At 47.5% G+C, this 23,768-nt stretch overlaps 1 protein-coding gene across 1 annotated transcript in view; it reads right to left on the reverse strand.

Annotated features, from left to right (window-relative positions):
* Positions 1 to 23,768, reverse strand: part of LOC111955963 (trafficking protein particle complex subunit 9-like) — a 211,846-nt gene that overhangs the window by 2,945 nt on the left and 185,133 nt on the right. Inside the window, 1 exon segment of the mRNA XM_023976355.2 lies at positions 4,238 to 4,391. Coding sequence (XP_023832123.1) covers positions 4,238 to 4,391 — 154 coding nt within the window.

Genomic DNA, 23,768 nt, shown 5'->3' on the forward strand with positions numbered 1-23,768 from the left:
TAATTTGAGTCAATTGGAGGTGTACCTGTGGATGTATTTCAAGGCCTACCTTCAAACTTAGTGTCTCTTTGCTTGACATCATGGGAAAATCAAAATAAATCAGTCAAGACCTCAGAAAAACAGTTGTAGACCTTCACAAGTCTAGATCATCCTTGGGAGCAGTTCAAAACGCCTGAAGGTACCACGTTCATCTGTACAAACAATAGTACGCAAGTATAAACACCATGGGACCACGCAGCCGTCATACCGCGTCAGGAAGGAGACGGTCTGTCTCCTAGAGGAATGGACTTTGGTGCGAAAAGTACAAATCAATCCCAGAACAACATCAAAGAGCCATGTCAATTAGCCTATCAGAAGCTTCTAAAGCCATGACATAATTTTCTGTAATTTTCTAAGCTGTTTAAAGGCACAGTCAACTTAGTGTATGTAAACTTCTGACCCACTCGAATTGTGATACAGTGAATGATGAGTGAAATAATCTGTCTGTAAACAATTGTTGGAAAAATGACTGGTGTCATGCACAAAGTAGATGTCCTAACCGACTTGCCAAAACTATAGCTTGTTACCAAGCAATTTGTGGAGTGGTTTAAAAACGAGTTTTAATGACTCCAACCTAAGTGTATGTAAACTTCCGACTTCAACTGTACCTCCAAACAATCAGACTGCTAAATAGTTAGTTAAATAGTTAATAACCAATAGCTACCCAGACTATCTGCATTGACCCTTTTTGCACTAATCTCTTTTGACTCATCACATACGCTGCTGTTACTGTTTATTATCTATCCTGTTGCCTAGTCACATTCTCCCTACCTATATGTACAAATCTACCTCAATTACCTCATACCCCAGCACATCGACTCGGTACTGGTACAAAGCATGTGACAAACAAAATCTGATTTGAAAACAAACTAACAAAGTGGCAAAGATACACCTGACAAATATACGAGAGATGGAGAGAGAGATGGAGAGAGAGAGATGGAGAGATGGAGAGAGAGAGAGAGAGAGATGGAGAGAGAGAAAAGGACATATGAAGTATGACTCTCCAGTGTAGCTGTAAATTGGCTGCAGCTCAGTGGTTGATAGATAAGCCTGTGGCTCCCTGGTTGCCTAGTGACTCTGTTAGGAGAGTTGAGGGCTCGAGGCGGACATACTCATGGTTGGCTGCTGGCTGGCTGCTGGCTGGCTGGCCATTACTATACTGTGCATGTAAAGTACATGTTCTGTTCTATATGTGGAATAGAAAGTCTCTCTGCAAACTGCTCGAGGCTTGGTGTCAGACGCAGTGCCAGACCAGGCTACATACAGTAGAAACACATGAACTGCTACCATGACAGCCTTTAGATGAACAGTCACTTAGACTGGCTTTTCCGAATGTTACGTTTAAGAAATATAATATCCAATTACAAATCCAATTCCGGGAAATGCAATGAGAACCCTGAAAAGTAAAACTTCCTTAACAACCCAAAGAGTAATAAAGATATATCTCCTCAACCATAAGTGGAGGGAATTATGGTAATAACCATCCTCTTTGTGTAATAGGTCTCATAATAAGCACTGGGAGTAACTAACAACCTCTCACCACAACTCAGAGAGAAAACTCATTATGTATAAAGCCTACAGAGCAGTCCTCTCATCAGCCAAGTTGTTTTTCAAAACCGCCCACACGTCCATGTCTTCTAGCCTAGCATGGTTTCTGGGAGCAAAACTGCAACACTGCAAGTCAACCTGTGACTCCAATCCGATTGGTTGGCTAAGAACCCACATTTAGCTCTGCCTGTCGAGTCCTTCTGTTCCTTAACACTCAGTAACACTAACTTATCAGAGGAGATTGAGAGAACAAAAGAGTACATTAAGGTTGTAACCGTTGAATCTTTGCTTGGTGACATCTTAAGGCTGTCTGTTGTAGCGCTAACTAGGGAGCTGATGCTGCTAACGCAGAAAACTCAGACAAAGAGAGCTGTCATGAAGACAATAGGTTGATAATATGTTATGATAAAGACAACCTGCTCCTCTGGTCCACCACACAGCTGACAACTTGAATAATAACTTGAATAATACTGTGCTACACCACACAGCGTTAAAATGACTGAACAGACAAAGTAACACCACAGGTAGAATGACTGGAACAGACAAAGTAACACCACAGGTAGAATGACTGGAACAGACAAAGTAACACCACAGTTAGAATGACTGGAACAGCAAAGTAACACCAAAGTTAGAATGACTGAACAGACAAAATACCACCACAGTTAGAATGACTGGAACAGACAAAGTAACACCACAGGTAGAATGACTGGAACAGACAAAGTAACACCACAGTTAGAATGACTAGAACAGACAAAGTAACACCACAGTTAGAATGACTAAACAGACAAAGTAACACCACATGGTAGAATGACTGGATTAACAAAGTAACACCACAGGTAGAATGACTGGAACAGACAAAGTAACACCACAGTTAGATACTAGAACGACAAATAACAACAAGTTAGATGACGATACAGACAAGTAACTACCACAGTTGAATGACTGGATCAGGACAAAGTAACACCACAGTTGAATGCTGAAACAGACCAAGTAACACACAGTATAGAATGACTAGAACAGACAAATAACACCACAGTTAGAATGACTAGAAGACAAAGTAACACACAGAATGACTGGAAGAAAAGTACACCACAGTTAGAATGACTGGAACAGAAGTAACACCACAGTTAGAATGACTGAACAGACAAAGTAACACCACAGTTTAGAATGACTGGAAGACAAAGAAACAACCACATAGAACAGTAACACCTACAGTTGAATGACATGAACAGACTAAGTAACACCACAGTTAGAATGACAAAGTAACACCACAGTTAGAATGACAAGAACAGACAAAGTAACACCACAGTTAGAATACAAAGTAACAGACAAAGTAACACCACAGTTAGAATGACTGGAACAGAAACTCCCTAGCATGGCAGAATTAGAATATGGAGTGAGGAGAGATGATGTGTAGCTGCCTGTCCCACAGGCTCCTACAGGGCATGGTGCTGAAAGCTGCAGATGTGGCACATAGACACTGTGACATTGAACTAGGCTGGAGGAAACTACAACTCCGTTCTGACATCCATCCATCCACCCAACTGTCTCCAGGCCTGGCGTCACCGTGACGTGCCTGTGTCCTTGCCGTGTGGAAATGTGGACGAGTACAGAGACGGGGGCTGGGGACAGGAATGGTTGGGTCGTGAATGGGAGATATTCTATTAAGGCTAGGCCAAGTTGCATGGTCTGGAAAGCAGCGAGTTAAGGTGTTTCTGAACACCTCCTAAATCAGAACTAGGATATAAACAATGCATGTTATTATGAATAAATGCCAAGCCAAGGGTGGCCCAGATAATATTATGTGATTGCAACCCTTCTGGTCACAGTCTTAGTTTTCTATACCTATAAACTAATTTCTTTCTGCAAAAGTTTATCCAACATAATTTCAGATAACCAAAAAATGATTAAGTCCGTTGAACAAGTGCTTGGTTGGAGATGGTGTCCTGTCTTTTTGTGAGGAGGAAGCCTACGGTTTGAACTGCACAGTAAATAGACCTGCATTATCCTGTCCGGGAGAAGGTTTTAATATCCCTCCTAATATTATGGACCAGCCTCAATAACAATCACACAACCCAGTTCAGAGCGGAGCTGATTTCTGTCATGAACAGCTCTCTGACCTACCCTCTGAGAAACAACGACATTAGCTAGTAACATCAAATACTGCCATCCCTCCTGTCCGCGCACACACATGCACTCTGCTGCCAAACTGCTCGCAGATCAAACAAATGCATACAATCACAGGAGTGTTTATGCATTACTAAAATGGAATATACAGTATGAAGGCAAGTTCAACAGCACAAGGACTCCGATGAATTATTAATTGTACATTTCCTCCCTGTAACAACTTGACAGGCCATTCTAAACAACACTGAGTCTGTGTATTGGTAACAGCCCCCTCATTACCTAAGAGGTTCTGATGGAGCGCCCTGCCTGCATATTGACTAGGGATGTGTCTCAAATCGCACCTTATTCCCTATATAGTGCACTACCTTTTCTTCAGGGCCCAGGGCTGCACGCACATTTTGCCATACGTTCTTCCATCTGTCAGTGCAGTAGAACGGGCACACACCCTAGCCAGGGGACCTCCAGATGTAGCATTCAGATGCCTTCTAATAGGGTTCTGTATACATCCAACAACAAAGGATATTATGTTCCAGGTGATGCCCAGGGTGCTGTTGATCATAGAGGCCTGGGCGTGAAGCCTCTCCTCCTCCAGCAGTTTGGGGTTGGTGTAGCGCACGGCCTCCTGGTCTGGCTGGGGCAAAGTGTCAAAGTCAAACTTATCCACCTGGATCGCCATCCTAGAGGGAAGGGAGAGAGGAGAGGAGAGAAAAGGTTAGACACACAGGAGACAGAGACTTGAGTATTACTGAGCCATCCTACAGGGGCAGAGGAGGAGAGAGCAAAGGTTGGACATTCAGGAGACAGACCCCCAACGGCACTGCCCCGCTCAGAGAAAAAGCAGTAGCACTTGATTCAACAACGTCATAAGTACTACTAAAGTGTTTTTGTTTGCAAATAACTGGTCTCACTTCTCACTTTGTGCTATAAAGTATTTCAGCAGGCAGTCACACACTATCAAGAAGAATAGTAACGTCTAAACTTTAACCTCTCTGGGATATGCGGGGCGGTAGCGTCCCACCTCGCCAACAGCCAGTGAAATTGCAGGGCGCCAAATTCAAAACAACAGAAATCCCAAAATTAAAATTCCTCAAACATACAAGTATTTAACACCATTTTAAAGATACACTTGTTGTAAATCCAGCCACAGTGTCCGATTTCAAAAAGGCTTTACGACGAAAGCACACCAAACGATTATGTTAGGTCAGCACCTAGTCACAGAAAAACACAGCCATTTTTCCAGCCAAAGAGAGGAGACACAAAAAGCAGAAATAGATAAAAATTAATCACTAACCTTTGATGATCTTCATCAAATGACACTCATAGGACTTCATGTTATACAATACATGTACGTTTTGTTCGATAATGTTCATATTTATATCCAAAAACCTCTGTTTACATTGGCGCGTTATGTTCAGTAGTTCCAAAACATCCGGTGATTTTGCAGAGAGCCACATCAATTTACAGAAATACTCATAATAAACATTGCTAAAAGATACAAGTGTCATGCATGGAATTTTAGACCCACTTCTCCTTAATGCAACCGCTCGGTCAGATTTCAAAAACACTTTACGGAAAAAGCACACCATGCAATAATATGAGTACGGCGCTCAGACACAAAAACAAGCCATACAGATACCCGCCATGTTGTGGAGTCAACAGAAGTCAGAAATAGCATTATAAATATTCACTTACCTTTGATGATCTTCATCAGAATGCACTCCCAGGAATCCCAGTTCCACAATAAATGTTTGTTTTGTTCAATAAAGTCCATAATTTATGTCCAAATACCTCCTTTTTGTTCGCGCGTTTAGTACACAAATCCAAACTCAGGAGGCGCGGGCAAGTCCAGGCGAAAGTTCAGACAAAAAGTCATATTACAGTTCGTAGAAACATGTCAAACGAAGTATAGAATCAATCTTTAGGATGTTTTTATCATAAATCTTCAATAATGTTTCAACCGGAGAATTCCTTTGTCTGTAGAAATGCAATGGAACGCAGCTAACTCTCACGGGAGCGCACGAGACTGAGCTCGTGGCATTCTGCCAGACCCCTGACTCAAACAGTAGAAGCACCAAACAAGGTTCTAAAGACTGTTGACATCTAGTGGAAGCCTTAGGAAGTGCAATATGACCCCATAGACACTGTATATTCGATAGGCAATGACTTGAAAAACTACAAACCTCAGATTTCCCACTTCCTGGTTGGATTTTTTCTCAGGTTTTTGCCTGCCATATGAGTTCTGTTATACTCACATACATCATTCAAACAGTTTTAGAAACTTCAGTGTGTTTTCTATCCAAATCTACTAATTATATGCATATTCTAGCTTTTAGCACTGAGTAGCAGGCAGTTTACTCTGGGCACCTTTTTATCCAAGCAACTCAATACTGACCCCCAGTCCCAAAGAAGTTGACCAGGACATATTGGTCAGATGATCAGATCAAATCATTTGATCAGGGAAGTTCCTTGTTTTTGGTTTGGGTTTACTGACATTTTAAAAGCAGAGATCAAAAGTAAACAGTCTCCCTCTGAAAACATGAACATGTTGAGATATAAAGAAAACACTTATCTCCCCCACTAACTTTAAGCACCAGGTGTCAGAGCAGCTCACAGATTACTGCACCTGTACATAGCCCATCTATAAGTTAGCCCAAACAACTACCTCTCCCCCTACTGTATTTATTTATTTTGCTCCTTTGCACCCCATTATTTCTATATTTACATTGCACATTCTTCCACTGCAAATCTACCATTCCAGTGTTTTACTTGCTATATTGTATTTACTTCGCCACCATGGCCTTTTTTTTGCCTTTACCTCCCTTATCTCACCTCATTTGCTCACATTGTATATACTTATTTTTTTTTACTGTATTATTGACTGTATGTTTGTTTTACTCCATGTGTAACTCTGTGTTGTTGTATGTGTCGAACTGCTTTGCTTTATCTTGGCCAGGTCGCAGTTGTAAATGAGAACTTGTTCTCAACTTGCCTACCTGGTTAAAAAAAGGTGAAATAAAGAAAGAAAGAAAGAAAGAAAGAAAGAAACTAAACTTTTGGAGATACCTTGACAGTGGAGGAAGAAGGAAAGTGAAGGAAGCTTAGCCACAGGCAACATTATATTTCAGTTCACCATTCAAAATATAGCATTAAAACAAATCAAGATGGGTAAGTGTGTGGATCTATTAATTCAATTCCATATGAATATAAAGGTGATCAATGGGGAACAGACCACAGAAGAACTCAATGCAAACATACTGTATGGCTTTGACAAGACAGGCAGGTGTCAGTGGTGGTCAGTATGGAGTCTCCAGCCAGAGGCTTTGTAAAGACAGCACAGACATATATTGCAGATAGATTGTAGCTTCCATCAATGTAATTGTCTCCATCATTTCCAACCCCCCATATACATTTTTGGTAAATATCCAGTGCATTCGGAAAGAATTGAGACCCCTTGACTTTTTCCACATTTTGTTACGTTACAGCCTTAACTCTAAAATTGATTAAATCGTGTTTTTCCCTCATCATTATGCAAACAATACCCCATAATGACAAAGCAAAAACAGGTTTAGACATTTTTGCAAATGAATTAAAAATGATTGAAAAAAGGAAATATCACATTTACAGTTGAAGTCGGAAGTTTACATACACTTATGCTGGAGTCATAAGTTTTTCAACCACCACAAACTTCTTGATAACAAACTCTAGTTTTGGCAAGTCGGTTAGGACATCTACTTTGTGCACGACACAAGTCATTTTTCCAACAATTGTTTACAGACAGATTATTTCACTTATAATTCACTGTATCACAATTCCAGTGGGTCAGAAGTTTACATACACTAAGTTGACTGTGCCTTTAAACAGCTTGGAAAATTCCAGAAAATTATGTCTTGGCTTTAGAAGCTTCTGATAGGCTAATTGACATCATTTGAGTCAATTGGAGGTGTACCTGTGTATCAAGGCCTACCTTCAAACTCAGTGCTTCTTTGCTTGACATCATGGGAAAATAAAAATAAACATTTGTAGACCTCCACAGGTCTGGTTCATCCTTGGGAGCAATTTCCAAACACCTGAAGGTACCACGTTCATCTGTACAAACAATAGTACGCAAGTATAAACACCAAGACGTAGCCGTCATACCGCTCAGGAAGGAGACGCATTCTGTCTCCTAGAGATGAACGTACTATGGTGCAAAAAGTGCAAATCAATCCCAGAACAGCAGCAAAGGACCTGGTGAAGATGTTGGAGGAAACCGGTACAAAAGTATCTATATCCACAGCAAAACAAGTCCAAAATCGACATAACCTGAAAGGCCGCTCAGCAAGGAAGAAGCCACTGCTCCAAAACCGCCATAAAAAAAGCCAGACTACAGTTTGCAACTGTACATGGGGACAAAGATCGTACTTTTTGGAGAAATGGCCTCTGGTCTGAAGAAACTAAAATAGAACTGTTTGGCCATAATGACCATTGTTATGTTTGGAGGAAAAGGGGGGAGGCTTGCAAGCCGAAGAATACCATCCCAACCGTGAAGCACAGGGGTGGCAGCATCATGTTGTGGGGGTGCTTTGCTGCAGGAGGGACTGGTGCACTTCACAAATTAGATGGCATCATGAGGCAGAAAATGATGTGGATATATTGAAGCAACATCTCAAGACGTCAGTCAGGAAGTTAAAGCTTGGTCACAAATGGGGCTTCCAAATGGACAATGACCCAAAGCATACATCCAAAGTTGTGGAAAAATGGCTTAAGGACAACAAAGTCAAGGTATTGGAGTGGCCATCACAAAGCCCTGACCTCAAGCCTATAGAAAATGTGTGAGCAGAACTGAAAAAGCATGTGTGAACAAGGAGGCCTACAAACCTGACTCAGTTACACCAGCTCTGTCAGGAGAAATGGGCCAAAATTCACCCAACCTATTGTGGGAAGCTTGTGGAAGGCTACCCAAAATGTTTGACCCAAGTTAAACAATTTAAAGGCAATGCTACCAAATACTAATTGAGACAAAAGCTGAAATAAATAATTCCCTCTACTATTATTCTGACATTTCACATTCTTAAAATAAAGTGGTGATCCTAACTGACCTAAGACAGGGCATTTTTACTTGGATTAAATGTCAGGAATTGTGAAAAACTGAGTATAAATATATTAGGCTAAGGTGTATGTAAACTTCCGACTTCAACTGTATGTCCACATTTCATCAGTGAACGAAACACTGGTGTGCTCTTCTCTGATGCCATCCATCCATCCTGATCCTGCAACTGTTCTGTTCTCAGTGGCCTGGCAGGAGTCCAGTCTACCAACCAGCCCAGCCCACTGATAAATTATGTATCTAGTTAGACCAAACACCCTGAGGCTCCCAGCTTCCCGCTCCACGGTGTGTGTATGCATGTCGGTGTGTGTGTGTGTTCAGGTTCATTTACTAACAGGAGGCAGAGAGAGTTCATGGCCTGAGGTTAAAGCAACAGAGACACATTCAGGATTCAGTTCTGTATGCCTCTCAAAAAACAACCTACTTACTATTTACTGGGGGCACCCTCATGCCTTAAAAGTATCAATTGGAAGCAGCCTGTACAGTCTAGTACATTGATACTGCACCGTGCGGGTCGAGAAGGAAGGCAGTGGATGAAGACAACCGGAGAAAGGGAGAGAGGGAGAGGTGAACATTTCTGCTCCCGGGGCCTGCGTGGTGTTAAGCGATAGAGAGAGGGAAGAAGGGAGGGAGAGAGAGGAAGAAAAAAGAAGAGAGAAGACGAGGTGAAAGTGTCTGCTCGCAGGCCCTGCATGGTGTTAAGCGATGCAAAAGGCATCAGATTCACACTCCGTTTCTGCTGTGTTAGCCAATAGCCAACTCCCATGCAGTCTGCCGTCTTAGCCAATAGCCACTTCCTCTGCTGGCCTGCCATAGCCAATAAGAGCCCACGGAAGGAGACGACACAACCTGCCCTGCACTGGGTTGGCCACCTGTGGACCTCACAGAGGAGTGATTCAAGGCTAGCCTGTTCCCAGATCTCTTTCTGCTGTCGTACATGATACTATCCACTCAAACAGATCAGTCACACTCTGGAGCAGTAGGGAAGTCAAATCCTCTCCTCTGCACACATACTGGTGTCTATCTACCATTCCACTAACTCTGTGAAGTAACTGTTAAAATAATGCATTATACCTGATTATCTCTCTAGCAGAATCAGATGTCATCTGTCTTGGTTCTTTGTTTTATTTCATTCATTCATCTATCACTTAAACTGCATTATAACATCGTCGATTTTAAATCAATATTTTAAACCAATATAAAACCTACGAGCATGTTATTTCTGGCCTGTGTGTAGTTAATGGCGATGGATGTGGTAGTAAATGAACAGGCCGTGACCGAGAAATTGATTCCCCCAGCAAAGTGAAAGTGATGACGGTGTCGTGAGGACAACAGTCAAATCACAAAGACATTTAGAGAAACAGCTGCAGGGCCCAGGTTTTTTATCACCGCCCAAATCTTTATGAGAATTTATAACTAGTGACTGTCTGTCTCCTTCACTTCCTCTCTCTCTGTTTCTTTCCTTCTCTTGTCAGGCTCTTAGATATTCTCTCTCTCTGTCTCATACTGTCATTTTGAACAATTTCATGTGACTGAAGGTACAAACTGGAGAGCAAGTCAAGTGCACCTATAGGCCTACCGCTGGCAAATCAGATAGCTCAGATCACCGTGTCTGCAGCCTCCACCAGCCCACAGCAAAGTTGAAAGTCGACTACTGCAGCTAGCGACTGGAACGAGCTGCAACAAACACTCAAACTGGACAGTTTTATCTCCATCTCTTCATTCAAAGACTCAATCACAGACACTCTTACTGACAGTTGTGGCTGCTTTGTGTGATTGCCCTTTGTGCCGTTGTCTGTAAACAATAATGTTGGTACCATGTTGTTATGTTGTGTTGCTGCCTTGCTATGTTGTTGTCTTAGGTCTCTCTATGTAGTGTTGTCTCTCTTGTTGTGTTTTGTCCTATATTTATGTTATATATATTTTTTTATTATAATAATCCCAGCCCCCCGTCCCCGCAGGAGGTCTTTTGCCTTTTGGTAGGCTGTCATTGTAAGTAAGAATTTGTTCTTAACTGGCTTGCCTAATTAAATAAAGGTTAAATAATAAATCAATAAAAAATCTCTGTTTATTAAGGAAAAGGGTGTCTATTTCCATTTTCTCTGCTTGGTACCACAACACTGGGTCGATATATTGATGTGTGTGTTCATCTGTGGATCTCAGCTAAGAGATGCTCAGCTCACTGGTCCCAGAGGAGCTGTATCTATACGTACAGAGAACCCCATGCAGTTCACACAGTCACAACCAACAGACCTCTGTGTCTGTGTCTGTGTCTGTGTCTGTGTGTGTGTGTGTGTGTGTGTGTGTGTGTGAGAGAAAGAGATATTTTTTTATAGGGCCCTATAAAATCTGCGTTGCGGAAAACAGACGGAATCCAGACTTTAAAACGGAATTCAACAATATTCAAAAATATATTGAACTTAACAGGAAATCAACTAAATGTATTGAACTTATTAGAAAATGCATTAATTTACCCAAGTTAATCATAAGACATGAACAAAATGCATCAGTGATTTGTGTTTTCCTGCAACTTTCTGAAATGCCACAGGAATGGCCGGCGCGCGTGGTGTACGTGTAGTCTACTCTGCGTAGCCGTTAACGATAACGCTAATTATGACCGTCTGTCGGTACATGGAAAGGCTTTCCGACAAACCTTCTCAATTAAATGTCAACTACAAAGTAGCCTATGCCTACCTAGCAGAATGATATCATGACTATTTGCATCAATCCAGTGGCCACTTGTTTTGCAATCACATGAGAGCTAGAGAAACACCGCTAACCAAACAATGGTCTCTGGCTGGTACCCAGCTGAATACACCCAAAATTCTACATTCTTACATTTGTCCCAGACCTCAAAAGTGGTTTCCTGAAGTGTTTTAAGCATTGATATGGACAGTTTTTCTATTTAAAAAAAAGTGTGAAAGTGAAAACTTGATAAAAATGACTATGGGGGGGACTGAGAAAACAATACAGAATCACACAAAAAAATGAGAGCCCTAGTGTGAGTGTGTCTGCAAGAGTCTGTGTGGTCTCTGAAAACACACACACCGTCCTCCAAATGATGAATCACCAAACACACACATTAGAAACATTGTGTGTATCAAACAGTGAGCATCCAGAAGCCAGAGGTGGAAAGGTGAGAAAGGGAACGCTACTGTAGTTTAATTAGGATGTGAGTCAGCAGCTTTGATGTGTAATACTCTACTGCATTCTAGTCTTCAGACAACAGCTTTATTACCTAAGATGGTACTTCTTAAATCATATACACTACCTGAACAGGAATTAAAAAGTGTACCTAATGACAGGGACAAATGTCAGTCTTTAAGCAATGTGTGGATGTCCATCTCTTTGTATTGTTTGGTTTATATGAATGCCTGGAGTGTGCACACACCCACACACACCCACCCACCAAACCCATCAGAGGAAGGGAGGGAGGAAGAGCAATGCAATTATCATTTCACAGGCCTCCGTTACAAAGGACAGCAGAAATTAAATACCAATTAAGAGCTCGGAGCAGACAAACGAGAAGCTTCTGCTTTAAATGCAACACACGCACGTACAGTAGGCAGGCACACACGCAGTCCACCGGAGGCTGCTGAGGGGAGGACGGCTCATAATAGTGGCTGGAACGGAGCGAATTGAATGGCATCAAACACATGGAAACCATTAGTGTTGCTGGGTTTATGTCCCTGACTGAAGTCCCATCTTCAAACCAGCACTGCTTTCATTTCTTCAGTCACATTGAGCCACCAAATGCCTTGTTCCAACAACACAAATAGTCTATGGGATTGTTCTTTTGTGCATAAACAGAATATGTACTGCAATTAGACTACTAACAATTCTGTACATTTCCCAAATTAGGTCACGTCTCAAACAGGTGCAAAGACAGAAGCCTATCCACCTCATGTCTAACAGTGGGATAGAGCCTGCTGCATAGCCCTGCTGCTGGACAGGGAAGGGTTAACAACAATCTAATTTCTTCTAAACCACTGCCGCGCTTCTCTTATGAATTGATTGTGGCGTCTTGCTGGGTTTAAACATAATCTAGTCTATTACTGAGGTCTGAGAGGGCAGGGAGGACTAGGGGCCGCCATCAAGGGTCTCCAGACCTAATCCCCATCCAAGATCACCCTCCCTTCACCCCCTCTTCCTCCCTCTACCTCCAGACCACATCACCCTCCCTCCACCTCCAGACCACATCACCCTCCCTCTACCTCCATGCCACACACCCTCCACCTCCAGACCACATCACCCCCCCTCTACCTCCAGACCACACACCCCCCCTTAACCTCCAGACCACATCACCTTCCCTCTACTCTCCAGACCACATCACCCTCTCTCCACCTCCAGACCACATCACCCTCCCTCTACCTCCAGACCACATCACCCTCCCTCTACCTCCAGACCACATCACCCTCCCTCTATCTCCAGACCACATCACCCTCCCTCCACCTCCAGACCACATCACCCTCCCTCCACCTCCAGACCACATCACCCTCCGTTTACCCGACCACACCCTCCATTCACCCCCTCTATCTCCAGACCACATCACCCTCCCTCTATCTGCAGACCACATCACCCCCCCACCCAGACCAACATCACCCCCCACTCCAACCACATCACCCTCCCTCACCTCCAGACCACATCACCCTCCCTCTATCTCCAGACCACATCACCCTCCCTCCACCTCCAGACCACATCACCCTCCCTTTACCTCCAGACCATATCACCCTCCATTCACCCCCTCTATCTCCAGACCACATCACCCTCCTCTATCTCCAGACCACATCACCCTCCTCCACCTCCAGACCATATCACCCTCCATTCACCCCCTCCACCTCCAGACCATATCACCCCCCTCTACCTCCCTCCACCTCCAGACCATATCACCCTCCACCCCCTCCCTCTCCAGACTATACTACCCCCTATTCACCCCCCTACCTCCAGACCATATCACCCTCCATTCACCCCCTCCACCTCCAGACCAATGACCCTCCAGTCACCCCCTCCACCTCCAGACCATAACCCCCCACCCCCCCTCCAGACCATTTCACCCTCCATCTCCCCCCTCTACCTCAGACCATATCACCCCCTCTACCTCCCTCCACCTCCAGACTATATCACCCTCCATTCACCCCCTCTACCTCCAGACCACATCACCCTCCCTCTATCTCCAGACTTATCACCTCCATACTCCACCCCTCCCTCCACCTCCAGACCATATTACCCTCCATTCACCCCCTCTACTCCAGACTATATCACCCTCCATTCACCCCCTCCACCTCACATCACCCTCCATTCACCCTCCTCTTCCTCCCTCCACCTCCAGACCATATCACCCTCCTCTTCCTCCCTCCACCTCCAGACCATATCACCCTCCATTCACCCCCCTCCACCTCACATCACCCTCCATTCACCCTCCTCTTCCTCCCTCCACCTCCAGACCATATCACCCTCCTCTTCCTCCCTCCACCTCCAGACCATATCACCCCCATTCACCCCCTCTACCTCCAGACCATATCACCCTCCATTCACCCACTCCACCTCCAGACCATATTACCCTCCATTCACCCCCCTCTACCTCCGGACCATATCACCCTCCATTCACCCCTCTACCTCCAGACCACATCACCCTCCCTCCACCTCCAGACTATATCACCCTCCATTCACCTCCCTCCACCTCCAGACCATATCACCCTCCTCTTCCTCCCTCCACCTCCAGACCATATCACCCCACTCCACCTCCAGACCATATCACCCTCCATTCACCCCCTCCACCTCCAGACCATATCACCCTCCTCTTCCTCCCTCCACCTCCAGACCATATCACCCACTCCACCTCCAGACCATATCACCCCTCCATTCACCCCCTCCACCTCCAGACCACATTTCTCCCCCTCCATCTCCAGACTATATCACCCTCCATTCACCCCCCTCTACCTCCAGACCATATCACCCTCCATTCACCCCTCCACCTCCAGACCAATGACCCTCCAGTCACCCCCTCCACCTCCAGACCATATCACCCCCCTCTACTCCCTCCACCTCCAGACCATATCACCCTCCATTCTCCCCCTCTACCTCCAGACCATATCACCCCCTCTACCTCCCTCCACCTCCAGACCTATATCACCCTCCATTCACCCCCTCTCTCCAGACCACATCACCCTCCTCTATCTCCAGACTATATCACCCTCCTCCACCTCCAGACCATATTACCCTCCATTCACCCCCCTCTACCTCCAGACTATATCACCCTCCATTCACCCCCTCCACCTCACATACCCTCCATTCACCCTCCTCTTCCTCCCTCCACCTCCAGACCATATCACCCTCTCCTCCCTCCACCTCCAGACCATATCACCCTCCATTCACCCCCCTCTACCTCCAGACCATATCACCCTCCATTCACCCACTCCACTCCAGACCATATTACCCTCCATCTCACCCCTCTACTCCGACCATATCACCCTCCATTCAACCCCCTCTACCTCCAGACCACATCACCCTCCCTCCACCTCCAGACTATATCACCCTCATTCACCCCCTCTACCTCCAGACCATATCACCCTCCATTCACCCCCTCCACCTCCAGACCATATGACCCTCCAGTCACCCCCTCCACCTCCAGACCATATCACCCCCTTACCTCCCTCCACCTCCAGACCATATCACCCTCCATTCTCCCCCCTCTACCTCCAGACCATATCACCCCCTCTACCTCCCTCCACCTCCAGACTATATCACCCTCCATTCACCCCCTCTACCTCCAGACCACATCACCCTCCCTCTATCTCCAGACTATATCACCCTCCCTCCACCTCCAGACCATATTACCCTCCATTCACCCCCCTCTACCTCCAGACTATATCACCCTCCATTCACCCCCCTCCACCTCACATCACCCTCCATTCACCCTCCTCTTCCTCCCTCCACCTCCAGACCATATCACCCTCTTCCTCCCTCCACCTCCAGACCATATCACCCTCCATTCACCCCCCTCTACCTCCAGACCATATCACCCTCCATTCACCCACTCCACCTCCAGACCATATTACCCTCCATTCACCCCCCTCTACCTCCGGACCATATCACCCTCCATTCACCCCCCTCTCCTCCAGACCACATCACCCTCCCTCCACCTCCAGACTATATCACCCTCCATCACCCCCTCCACCTCCAGACCATATCACCCCCCCTCTCCCTCCCTCCACCTCCAGACCACATCACCCTCCATCTCCCCCCTCCATCTCCAGACTATATCACCCTCCATTCACCCCCCTCTACCTCCAGACCATATCACCTCCCATTCACCCCCTCACCTCCAGACCATATCACCCTCCAGCACCCCCTCCACCTCCAGACCATATCACCCCCCTCTACCTCCCTCCACCTCCAGACCATATCACCCTCCTCTCCTCCCTCCACCTCCAGACCATATCACCCCACTCCACCTCCAGACCATATCACCCTCCATTCACCCCCTCCACCTCCAGACCATATCACCCTCCCTTCCTCCCTCCACTCCAGACCATATCACCCCACTCCACCTCCAGACCATATCACCCTCCATTCACCCCCTCCACCTCCAGACCACATCACCCTCCCTCTATCTCCAGACCACATCACCCTCCCTCCACCTCCAGACCACATCACCCTCCGTTTACCTCCAGACCATATCACCCTCCATTCACCCCCTCTATCTCCAGACCACATCACCCTCCCTCTATCTGCAGACCACATCACCCTCCCTCTACCTCCAGACCACATCACCCCCCTCCACCTCCAGACCATATCACCCTCCATTCACCCCCCTCCACCTCCAGACCATATCACCCCCCTCTCCCTCCCTCCACCTCCAGACCACATCACCCTCCATTCTCCCCCCTCCATCTCCAGACTATATCACCCTCCATTCACCCCCCTCTACCTCCAGACCATATCACCCTCCATTCACCCCCTCCACCTCCAGACCATATCACCCTCCAGTCACCCCCCTCCCACTCCAGACCATATCACCCCCCTCTACCTCCCTCCACCTCCAGACCATATCACCCTCCATTCTCCCCCCTCTACCTCCAGACCATATCACCCCCCTCTACCTCCCTCCACCTCCAGACTATATCACCCTCCTTCACCCCCTCTACCTCCAGACCACATCACCCTCTCTCTATCTCCAGACATATATCACCCTCCATTCACCCTCCTCCACCTCCAGACCATATTACCCTCCATTCACCCCCCTCTACCTCCAGACTATATCACCCTCCATTCACCCCCCTCCACCTCACATCACCCTCCATTCACCCTCCTCTTCCTCCCTCCACCTCCAGACCATATCACCCTCCTCTTCCTCCTCCACCTCCAGACCATATCACCCTCCATTCACCCCCCTCTACCTCCAGACCATATCACCCTCCATTCACCCACTCCACCTCCAGACCATATTACCCTCCATTCACCCCCCTCTACCTCCAGACCATATCACCCTCCATTCACCCCCCTCTACCTCCAGACCACATCACCCTCCCTCCACCTCCAGACCACATCACCTCCGTTTACCTCCAGACCATATCACCCTCCATTCACCCCCTCTATCTCCAGACCACATCACCTCCCTCTATCTGCAGACCACATCACCCTCCCTCACCTCCAGACCACATCACCCTCCCTCCACCTCCAGACCACATCACCCTCCCTCTACCTCCAGACCACATCACCCTCCTCTATCCTCCAGACCACATCACCCTCCCTCCACCTCCAGACCACATCACCCTCCCTCTACCTCCAGACCACATCACCCTCCCTCTATCTCCAGACCACATCACCCTCCCCCCACCTCCAGACCACATCACCCTCCCTTTACCTCCAGACCATATCACCCTCCATTCACCCCTCTATCTCCAGACCACATCACCCTCCCTCTATCTCCAGACCACATCACCCTCCCTCCACCTCCAGACCACATCACCCTCCTCTACCTCCAGACCACATCACCCTCCCTTTACCTCCAGACCATATCACCCTCCATTCACCCCCTCTACCTCCAGACCACATCACCCCTCCTCTACCTCCAGACCACATCACCCCCCTCTACCTCCAGACCATATCACCCTCCATTCACCCACTCCACCTCCAGACCATATTACCCTCCATTCACCCCCCTCTACCTCCGGACCATATCACCCTCCATTCACCCCTCTACCTCCAGACCACATCACCCTCCCTCCACCTCCAGACTATATCACCCTCCATTCACCTCCTCCACCTCCAGACCATATCACCCTCCTCTTCCTCCTCACCTCCAGACCATATCACCCTCCTCTTCCTCCCTCCACCTCCAGACCACATCACCCTCTCCTCTATCTCCAGACCACATCACCCTCCCTCCACCTCCAGACCCATCACCCTCCCTCCACCTCCAGACCACATCACCCTCCGTTTACCTCCAGACCATATCACCCTCCATTCACCCCCTCTATCTCCAGACCACATCACCCTCCCTCTATCTGCAGACCACATCACCCTCCCTCCACCTCCAGACCACATCACCTCCCTCCACCTCCAGACCACATTCCCCTCCCTCTACCTCCAGACCACATCACCCTCCCTCTATCTCCAGACCACATCACCCTCCCTCTATCTCCAGACCACATCACCCTCCCTCCACCTCCAGACCACATCACCCTCCTTTACCTCCAGACCATATCACCCTCCATTCACCCCTCTATCTCCAGACCACATCACCCTCCTCTATCTCCAGACCACATCACCCTCCCTCCACCTCCAGACCACATCACCCTCCTCTACCTCCAGACCACATCACCCTCCCTTACCTCCAGACCATATCACCCTCCATTCACCCCCTCTACCTCCAGACCACATCACCCTCCCTTACCTCCAGACCACATCACCCCCTCCACCTCCAGACCATATCACCCTCCATTCACCCCCCTCCACCTCCAGACCATATCACCCCCCTCTACCTCCCTCCACCTCCAGACCATATTCACCCTCCATCTACCCCCTCCATCTCCAGACTATATCACCCTCCATTCACCCCCCTCTACCTCCAGACCACATCACCCCCCTCTACCTCCCTCCACCTCCAGACCATATCACCCTCCTCTTCCTCCCTCCACCTCCAGACCATATCACCCTCCTCTCCTCCCTCCTCCAGACCACATCACCCTCCCTCTATCTCCAGACCACATCACCCTCCCTCCACCTCCAGACCACATCACCCTCGTTTACCTCCAGACCATATCACCCTCCATTCACCCCTCTATCTCCAGACCACATCACCCTCCCTCTATCTGCAGACCACATCACCTCCTCCACCTCCAGACCACATCACCCTCCCTCCACCTCCAGACCACATCACCCTCCCTCTACCTCCAGACCACATCACCCTCCCTCTATCTCCAGACCACATCACCCTCCCTCCACCTCCAGACCACATCACCCTCCCTCTACCTCCAGACCAATCACCTCTCCTCTATCTCCAGACCACATCACCCTCCCTCCACCTCCAGACCACATCACCCCTCCCTTTACCTCCAGACCATATCACCTCCATCCACCCCCTCTATCTCCAGACCACATCACCCTCCCTCTATCTCCAGACCACATCACCCTCCCTCCACCTCCAGACCACATCACCCTCCCTCTACCTCCAGACCACATCACCCTCCCTTTACCTCCAGACCATATCACCCTCCATTCACCCCCTCTACTCCAGACCACATCACCCTCCCTCTATCTCCAGACCACATCACCCTCCCTCCACCTCCAGACCACATCACCCTCCCTTTACCTCCAGACCATACACCCTCCATTCACCCCCTCTATCTCCAGACCACATCACCCTCCCTCTATCTCCAGACCACATCACCCTCCTCCACCTCCAGACCACATCACCTCCCTCTACCTCCAGACCACATCACCCTCCCTTTACCTCCAGACCATATCACCCCCCTCTACCTCCCTCCACCTCCAGACCATATCACCCTCCATTCTCCCCCCTCTACCTCCAGACCATATCACCCCCTCTACCTCCCTCCACCTCCAGACTATATCACCCTCATCACCCCCTCTACCTCCAGACCACATCACCCTCCCTTATCTCCAGACTATATCACCCTCCATTCACCCTCCCTCCACCTCCAACCATATTACCCTCCATTCACCCCCCTCTACCTCCAGACTATATCACCCTCCATTCACCCCCTCCACCTCACATCACCCTCCATTCACCCTCCTCTTCTCCTCCACCTCCAGACCATATCACCCTCCATTCACCCCCCTCTACCTCCAGACCATATCACCCTCCATTCACCCCCCTCTACCTCCGGACCATATCACCCTCCATTCACCCCTCTACCTCCAGACCACATCACCTCCCTCCACCTCCAGACTATATCACCCTCATTCACCCCCCTCCACCTCCAGACCATATCACCCTCCATTCTCCCCCATCTACCTCCCTCCACCTCCAGACCATATCACCCTCCATTCTCCCCCCTCTACCTCCAGACCATATCACCCTCCCTTCACCCTTCTCTACCTTTCAGAGCATGAATCTGTTCATGCATGTCACCTGGGAGAGAGACCACATGAAACCATGTATATTTTATTCATACAGTGAGATAGTTAACATTTGAAAGGGTTTAAGCGTCCTGCTGCCTCCATTCAATGTGAACATCACGCTGCAATACTCATTGCATACGGGGAATGGGGAAATGTGAACACGGTTACCACTTTAAAAGCAATGGCTTTGCTGAAACTGGGCTAGGGAACGATACCCAAGGGAATATGTAGTGACACAGGTAGCTAGTTTATGTGTGCAGGCATAAATACAAATGTATATTTATATACTATAAATACAAGCACAGTTCGAATCCCCGAGCCGACAAGGTGAAGAATCTGTCCATGAGCAAGGCACTTATCCCTAATTGTTCCAGTGTCACCGTTGATCGTGGCTGAGCCTGGCCGTGACCTCACTCTTCGACGGTGTCTCAGGGGGAGTTGGTATGTACAAAAAACACATTACCATTTCACACATGCGTATACATTATTATTATTTTAACACACACATATGGGTGGCCTGTAGCGCTCTCTAACAGCCAGACCTACTTTACGGGGGTAATAAGATGGCCATGATGGAGACAGTTCTCTGTGGAATGACCTCTGTGTTTAAATGATGCGATTCCTGGGACCAACAGCACACGATAACTACATTAGATTGTGAGGGAGTCCATATCAGCCCTGCTCTGCTGTGAATCATCTGATTGCTGTAAGTGTCGGTTCGTCTGAATATGTCGGAAAACTAACACACACGGAGGAAGGGAGAGAGGGGCACACACACACACACACTCAGTCACACACACACAGTAGCGTTGCGTCACGGGGGTGGGTAAGAAGAAAAGAGACTGACAACTACAATTCCCCTTTTCACTCACAGATGTATATCATAATCTGATCATGCAATTATGTCTTCTGGTTAGACCTACAAATGTTACCAATTATAATTATACACACATCCATCTTTTCCTTTGATTATTCAACCAGCAGAGCAGAACACTTCATCTTAACCTGCACAGGAATCCATTAGAGAGAGAGAGAGCCAGAGAGAAAGAGGACAGGAATGGGGGACAAAAGAGAGCGAGAAGCAGCGAGAAAAGATAAGTGTTTGTATCAAAGTGTTTCTGCTGCCGCTTTAACAGTCAGTGACTGCACTGGGGTGAGGCTGAGAGGAAAATAGAAAAATCAGCAATGTGTGCGCGACAGAGTGTGTGTGCGCGCGCGACAGCGTGTGTGTGTGCGACAGTGTGTGTGTGCGACAGTGTGTGTGTGCGACAGTGTGTGTGTGCGACAGTGTGTGTGTGTGTGTGCGTGCGAGCAGTGTTTGTGTGTTGTGCGGACAGTGTGTGTGTGTGTGCGACAGTGTGTGTATGTGCGCGACTGAGCCCAGGGTTCTATTTTTAGCTCACATGCTTGAGCTCATGTGCTGACAGTGAGGCGGGCGTGCGGAGGCGGGGGTGCGGAGGCGGGGGTGCGGAGGCGGGCGAGAGCAAGATGCTATTTTTAGACTGCATGCGGCTGACTCCCCGTAACCCCTGGTTACCAGCAGCCTCAGGGCCGACTCCATCAATATCGGCCCTGCTGTATCACGTGCACGTGCACACGCACACACCTCTATCAGATGGGCAGCTGTAGAAACAGATCTATACGAACAATTACAGAATGGATATACAGCATGGACATGGCTCAGTGCAGGAATCTGCGAATGAATTGATCAACATGCTATCTACATTCAGTCAATGCAGAGTTTGCAGACACGGACATTATAGAGCGCAGGGTTTCTCTCTATGTAGACAAACAAAGCTTTGAGAACACACTGTTGGATGTTGAAATGATACGCTTCATTAGTGAATTATCTAGTAGGTTGGTATATCTAATGATAAAACATCAGTTTGGGTTTCAACTAGATGAGATTATAGCTGTGAATGAATTGGATTAGAGGTAGATCAAGAGGAAAACACAAGATGTTGCCTGGCCTGAGGGTTTCAACTGTTTACAAGTTTCAGAAGACAAAGCAAATATAATACTATGCTTCTGAATGTGTTTTGATATTACAGCACTATATATTTCTCAACTTACTGACATTTTGATGCTATCACACACCACACACACACACACACACACACACACACACACACACACACACACACACACACACACACACACACACACAGGTGAGCAGGGATCTTGATGGGCCCACACCTAAATCCACTCCTTGTCCCCATGGGGGCAAGTTCGGGAGGGTGGGAGCCTCTATAAAATACCATTACTTTTCCATAATGAATGTGTCCCCAGAAGGACCCATTTTTCAAAAGGAAGGAAGGAGAGGGGAAAAACATGTTTAGGAAAAATATTTATCCTCACAGCAAATTCACACAGCATCACCGAGGCGTTTTTCCCCCCTGGATGTGAAGTGAATCTTGCGCAGTAGGAAGTGAACCTCAGAACATTCAGGTCTCATCTCTGTCGCAGAGGAAGCGCCAAAACCCTGCACGCATGCACACACAAACCACGGCCCCCGTCTCCTCAGCAGACAGATATTACAGAGCATCGTAAGGAAATGGTCGAATAATACTCTCTGCCTTCTTGTAAGACACACAGGAAAGTGGATAAGTGGTCACCATGGAAACCATCTTTGTGTGACATACACGTGTTCGTGCCGATAGGCATGTGTAAACAGAAAGAGGTCTGACTGAGTCTGTGTGAGTAAAGTGAGAAACGCTGCAGTCACCACTTGCTGGGGTGCCAGAGGAGGTCTCTTTCTCGCTCTCTCTAAGCTACGTCACACATGCGGACACCCCCTGACCAAAGCCCTCTAGGAGACACAGCTGAAGAGGGGAGAGGTTGCCTGAGAGGGGTGTGTCGACCAGAAGCCGCCACTGGATCAACTGGATGATCCAGGACACAACCAGGACACATCCAGGACACATCCAGGACACATCCAGGACACATCCCACGTGTCTGACTATAGTCACAGTACACAGATGCTGGCAAAACTATCACTTCTTTAATGAAAAAAAGGCCAAAACATAGGCTGATAATAATACATTTGCATACTAGTCTAGTGTCTTTTAAACAACCTCACCAGCCAGTAGCTGGAGAAAGATTCATTTCAGATTGCTGTGTAATGGGCTGTTGTTTCAAAGTTCTCTATCACCCATGTCTGTAAACAGGCTGAGCGGCTCAAAATGGGCCACCACCACCACAGAGCTGGAAGACCAAAACCCCAGCAGAGACCTGTGATTCAAACAGAGGCTTCAGGCCACGCAGGAAATACCAGCAGCTTGCAGCATGAACGGAGCAAAGAAACTTCAAGGATATTACGTGGACTACGATAAGGCTGGGTTGAAAAGGAAGGCTTCATCACCACACGAGGAGACGCTCC

This window comes from Salvelinus sp. IW2-2015, linkage group LG31, assembly GCF_002910315.2.
Source record: "Salvelinus sp. IW2-2015 linkage group LG31, ASM291031v2, whole genome shotgun sequence".
Classification (NCBI taxonomy): Eukaryota; Metazoa; Chordata; class Actinopteri; order Salmoniformes; family Salmonidae; genus Salvelinus; species Salvelinus sp. IW2-2015.